Source organism: Alligator sinensis, unplaced genomic scaffold (assembly GCF_000455745.1).
Source record: "Alligator sinensis unplaced genomic scaffold, ASM45574v1 scaffold1097_1, whole genome shotgun sequence".
NCBI classification, from domain to species: Eukaryota; Metazoa; Chordata; order Crocodylia; family Alligatoridae; genus Alligator; species Alligator sinensis.
Window position 1 is genome coordinate 143429 of NW_005841950.1, and position 6384 is coordinate 149812.

Consider the following 6384-nt stretch of genomic DNA (forward strand, 5'->3'; position numbering starts at 1 on the left):
TGGGAATATCCCATTCTTTTCTGGGCAAACCTGCAAACGTGGGCTAGGGACAGACATTCAAAAAGCATGAGATTGATTCAATCTTTGCAGGTCTAACCTGGCTAGACTGAATTGGTTCGTAACCCAACTGACATTCTTTCTGGACTGAGGAAATTCAGGCACATGCCTGCAGTGGCTCAGACTAGAAGCCAGGGGGCGCTACAGCAGCCCTCCCTTCCCTTCTATAGTACTGAGCTGAGTGGGCATGGCCAGGCCCTGGCAGGACACTCTGATTAAGGAGGTCTGCCTGCATGGTCCCAGGCTTTTCCCCACTGGCTGCTAATGGGGCAAGAGTATCACCAGTTCCCAGCTCCCTGCTAGCACTCTGAGACAAGGGGAGGTCTGCAGTGCATGCATCCATTGTAGGAAGCTTTTCAGTCTCCCTCCCTGCTTCTTTATACTATCTGCAGCAAACTAACAGGCCAGCAGGAGGCTGATAACAGTGTTTATCACTTCATCAGCAAAACAATAGGCTCTCTCCATTGGGGCAAGAGTATCACCAGTTCCCAGCTCCCTGCTAGCACTCTGAGACAAGGGGAGGTCTGCAGTGCATGCATCCATTGTAGGAAGCTTTTCAGTCTCCCTCCCTGCTTCTTTATACTATCTGCAGCAAACTAACAGGCCAGCAGGAGGCTGATAACAGTGTTTATCACTTCATCAGCAAAACAATAGGCTCTCTCCATTACTTCAAACTCTTCTTAAACAGCTTACCTGTTGAATGGTTGATTAGCTCTAAGTAGCCCTATGCAGTCACTGTTCTGTCTGCCTGTCCCAGTGAAATTGTGGAGAGAACAACAGACACCTCTTAGCATTAGTCAGCATACCACATGCCTAGGGTTCGTGGGGCTGAGGTCTGTACTGTGGGAGATGGGAGTGAGGGAGGGGGGAATCCCTGCTTGAGCAGTGAGGGGAAGGGGTAGGTAGGGCAGGGGGAAGCCAGGCAGACCCTGCTGTGTCTGCAGTCTCTTCTGGAGCTGCAGCCAGGGAGCAGAGGGGTGGGGCCAGCTCTGCTGCGGAGCAGAGAACCCCACCAGCCCAGAGAGCATGCTGGGATGCTGGGGGAGTCTGGTTTATCTTAAACCAGCAAGGGGTCTGGGACAGACATTGCATAAACTGGTTTGACCCAAATCAGTTGAGTCTGATACTACATTCAACCAGGTTTATCTCAAACCAGTTTCAGCCATTTTCAAATTGGTTTATGTGCACTGAACATCTGTTCTGTTACAGGTTTAAACCAGTTTCTGATCACTTGAACTGGTTTATGTGTAATGTCTGTCCCTAGCCCCGGAGTTAGAGGAGGGGGTAGAAGAAGAAAATAGGAAAAGGGTACTGCTATAATTTTTCTGTCATACTAAGGTAAACTGAGAATCAGAGTTGAGAGTTATACTGGTTTAAAACTGATGCTGAACTAAGATCTGTCTGATATGTAAAGCTACCACTTACCAGCCTTATAACTAATTAATCCTTATAGCTAAGCCCAGTTTGGCTAGGCTCTGTGCAGCTTTCACCTAGCTGGGAATATAGCCAATTTTTCTTTTTTAAGCATCTTTATTGGTGTGTTCTGTTGTGTTCTTAACTGAAAGGCATCTCATTTAAATACAGCACTCATTTGGATACCTCTTCTAACACGAAAGGAGAAAAGTTAACTGTCCTTCAGGAAACACAAGACGGTTCTATGCTGGAGATGCAAGAAGCAAACACATGGAGTCTGTTGATGTAAAAAATGCCTATATTAAAAAAGCTATCAGCCTTGTTACAAAAACTACTGCAGATGGCAGGAACATGAGAGTATGTCCTGGCATAAAGTGAGCCCTGTGACCTTAGAGAAGCTAGGGATACAGTGACCTATGGTCACAGTTGCCATGTAATTGTTTCATGAATGAACTGAACTTTTCACATACAAAGGTCTGAATACAGCTGGGCAAAGCTTGTATTACAAACCCCAGAGGCATGTGCAACTCTCCAACTTTTGGGTAATATGAAAAATTTGAAATTCATTGTAGGTTTGTCAATGGCTTGCTAAGATTAATCAGCCTTTCAGGTGCGTAGAAACCTGAACCAGTTCAGTCTTTTAGTTGAAACTTGGTGGGGTTTACTGAGTTTCACTTCAAGTTTTTATGCTTAATCAAAATGAAACTCAGAGTAGCATTTGAAGGATCAAACCAGAGAGATTCTCTTGTAAGCTGGAATTATTGTGCCACTTTTAGATTGCACTTTGACTTCTGAGGAATGGTTTAATATATTTTGCATAGATGTAATTGAAAACATAACTATTAACAAATGCCATGCTTCTATGGTTGATATATACTATTTTACATCTCACTCGAATCTCAGGAAAAAACGATGTTACTACCTCCAGATTTTATAGAATCATAGAAAGTACGGCTGGAAGAGACCTCACAAAGTCATCTAGTCCAACCCCCGCTCAAGGTAGGATGGATTGTCCCTGACTAAACCATCTCAGTCGATTGTTTGTCTAACCTGCTCTTAAAAAATTCCAAGGATGGAGCATTTGAAACCCCTTGAGAGCCTTTTCCAGTGCTTAACCATCCTCATAGTGAAAAAGGTTCTTCCTAATATTCAACCTACAAATATTTAAAGTATTATAAAGTAGTTTAGAATTAATAAGTACTTTATGCAAACCTGCTGCTTTGTAGATATGGTGTGATGACCAGAATGAATTAAAATATACAGTCAATCAAACTGCATAGAATTTAACAGTATTTGTGATGTTATACTCCAGCAAGCACAGGGCCACTTTGACATAATTTATAGTGACAAGTCGCATGGCAAATAGGTACACAACTTTTTAAATGATAAGGATCTCACATACAACTCCCCTTCCACATCACTTTAAATAAGTACTTCTTCCACTGAAAAGTATTCCCCAACTTTGAAGTGACATGATGTTTTTCTAGGCAGCTCAAGATAAACCATTAAACTGCCCAGTATCTAGAATCCTTTTTTTTTTCTTTACCTTTGTAAGAGATTGATCTGTTTTAAAGAATATTCTCTTTCACAGAGCAGCTTACAAATTCCTATTAGTTCAGTAAGAGTCTTAAAACACTTTTAATTTAACTGTCAGCAGAAATGCTCTTAAAGGTCTGATTACTTTAGATCTGCAGTCTTTCAGAAGGTATAGATTTCCATTTGGAACTGTTTGCCATCTTAACAATTACATTTTCTGATAAACATGGATATACATCAGATTTTAGAGCCATAGATTTCATTAAAATCATAACATTCAAAAAGAGTGTTGAGTATCATAGGGTCAGTACCTCAAACTGTATAGTGTATCTTTTTCAACAAAAATTAACATCGAATTTAATTAGATAGTGTTTTACCTTTTTTCTTCCCTCCATCTGCATTTGCTTGAGCACCAAGGCAGAAAAACAGCAAAAGTGAGAAAAATGGGAAATGTCTCATTTCGTCCTCTGCACGAAAACTGAGGCTTTGCTGCTAACTTCTGCTGCCAAAGAGATGTGAAAAAAACAGATTATCAATACACTGCCAGGACCGGTTGCCCATTAATCATTAACCTTTAAATCTCCTGTCCACTGCTCCAATATTTTCCTTCTCTTATCCAGTCTAATGAAATTGAATATGTTTATGTTCCAAGGCATCATTTTATTTTTATGCCACTTTTCACAGCAGTAATTTAGAACTGGATACATACCTCACAGACTAATGCTCAGTTCTGAAGAGATCAAAATGAATAAAAGTATTTTGTATCCTGAAATACTGCTGAAGGTCATGGGTAGTCAGCTCAAATTTGGTTGGCCAACAGCTCAGTCTGAACATATTGCAAAATGACCAAAGGAAGTGAAGGCTACTCTAAACATTTCTTAAACATAGACGACTCCAAGTAGGAGATCTGAGTTTCAAAACAGACAAATTTAGAAACTTCATTTACTAAGAAGTTCTCTTTTTTCAGTGTTATAGTTCAGGGTGTCAAACTTCATCTGACCCTGCAGGCTAGATGAGGGGCACAGTGTTGGTTTGTGGGATGGACTGGCCCCATAGACTGGCCCCATCTGCCACATCTAGGGGGAAGGGCTGACCCAGCATGGTTGCTACATGCAGTTTGCACCCTGGACTGGACCCATGTGCTTCTTGCAGCGTGTGTGCTGGCTCCAACATGTGTGGCAGATCTGTGGTCCTGATCTAGACCAGCCCCAGAGCCAGCATGCAGGGGCTAGTTCAGTGCAGGCCTCACATGCCATGTGTGTCCTTGACCAACCCCATACAGTGTGCAGCCTGTGACTGACTAGCTCCACACGCCACATGCAGCACGTTTCAGACCCAGCTCCATCCAATGCACTGGGGCAGTCTGAGGTGCACACTGCATGTGGTGCCCATGCTAGATTGGCCCTGCACAGAAATCTGGCATGCATAGCTAGTCTGCATCCTTGATCTGGATGGGCCCTGGATCCAGTGTGCAGCCCAGACTAGCCCCGCGTGCTCTGTGCAGTGTATGCACCAGCTCCAGCCCCTGCATTGTGTGCAGTGCATGCCAGATGGACTCACATGTCGCACAGGGCTGGAGCCAGCGTGTGGTACATGAGACCCAGAGCAGCACTGTGGGCTGGATGGTAGGGCTGTGCTGGTGGGATCCAGCCTGTGGGCCTTATCTTTAACGCACCCTGTTGTAGTTAATACCTATTCCTGGAGAAGAAGAAACTGTTTAAGCATACAGATTTTTATGGTATAAAAAATTTACCAATGAAACAAAACAAACTGAAATTTCCCTGAGCTTGTGATGGAGCAGCCACGGAGAAATTTGTTCTGTTTACAGATAGCTTCAAAATAACATTTTGTACAAGCAAAGACTATCTGCTAGAAATCAAAGCAGTGATGTGTCCAAATGCCACTGTAAACATCTATGGATCATGTCTGTTACCATGTCACTGAATAAAGGGGTCTCGTCAAGGAGGGAGGAAATGCTACTTGTTTGTACCTCACTGTAAACCAGGTAGAGTATTGTGTGCGAAGGGCTCTAGTAAACAAATAGATACTAAAAGCATCAAGATGTGACTTCACTTCCTGTAGACACCCCTAGGCTAGCTGAGATACTAATAACGTTGTAGTCTGGCAGCACAGTTCAGTGGGGCTGTAAAACTTTCAAACAGTATCATCTCACAGAAAATATAACTGCAGAATTTTGTTTTTCACATCCTAAAACACAAATCAGCTCAGGTGTGTTCTCGTTCTCTCAGAGTTCAAGGAAAAGTGTATGAACTTTAGCAATGCTTATGTGAAAGCTGACCTGAGTTTTGTGTGCGTAATATAATCTCAGACTAGCCACTTTTAAATTCCTTCTTAGGTTTTCTCATGAAAGACTTGCACAGTTGTAGTTGGGAAGGCTTCCTGTACAAAGAGGGATAGCAATTGTTACTTATTGGATGCGAGGTGAGAGCTGCACAAAAATATGCATCTCCAGGGTAACAATAAACTTCAAACCTTCCTCCCATCTAAAGAAAACAAAAGGAACATTTGCTGCTGAATCAAAGTGGAGAAAATGTACCTATAGTTCTGGATATATTGCAAAGCTTTTAAAGTTTTGCTCCCCATATCTGCAGTTTCATCGATCTCTCCTGGGTTCTTTAGAAAGCATAATTAGGACATGCTCTTAAATGAGAAAAAATGGAACCAAACTCTAAGGCATATTGCTTAAGTGGAAGGAATTATTTTACAAGAGTTGGAAGACTTCATTAATGATAAGTTAAGGGCTGCAGGAACAACATTGTCTGAATGATTAAGAAGTCTTGATGTGCACTGAAGAGATTATGTTGTAACTTCTCTGCTGTACTTGGTTTATAAAGGGGGTACTGTTTACGAATAGCAAATAAACGATAAAATGCTTTAATTGGAGTGTTCTGGATATATCTGTGTGAGATGGAGTACTTGAAAAAGAAGATGGCAGTTCAGAAAAATAGGCAGCAGGGCAAGAAAAAAATTAGTGTGCGTCATCCCATCTGAACCCCTGAATTTTTATCTAATTCGTTCTTGAATGTGTACAATGGTGGTGATGCTCTCCTAGCCCCTACAATTTATTAGGTTGTTCTGTTACTTTTGGCATAAGAACATTTTAAAAAAAGTTCTAGTTAAGATTCTTTAATTTGGAAGACAAATAACACAGGTACATCTGGATACTGCAATGAAGTCACAGATGGATGTATAAATTTAAAACACACCCTCTCCCACCCCTACTCCCTACTATCCACAGTTTGTTCGTCTGTTATAAACCAGGACTCCACTGTGCTAGATGCTGTACAAACCCAGAATAAAACATATTTCCCCCAAAAGATTTACAATCTAAGTACAAGAAAAGAGACAGCAGACCAA

General features: G+C 41.8%; 1 protein-coding gene across 1 annotated transcript in view; it reads right to left on the minus strand.

Moving 5' to 3' along the window:
- The window catches only part of LIPC (lipase C, hepatic type), a 92592-nt gene extending 88796 nt beyond the window's left edge, over positions 1-3796 (minus strand). The window contains exons 1-2 of the mRNA XM_014518333.2: positions 3716-3796; positions 3384-3505 (exon numbers count right to left, since the gene is read on the minus strand). Coding sequence (XP_014373819.1) covers positions 3384-3465 — 82 coding nt within the window. The 5' untranslated portion in view covers positions 3466-3505; positions 3716-3796. The remainder of the gene's footprint in view (positions 1-3383; positions 3506-3715) is intronic.
- Between the last annotated feature and the right edge of the window lie 2588 nt (positions 3797-6384).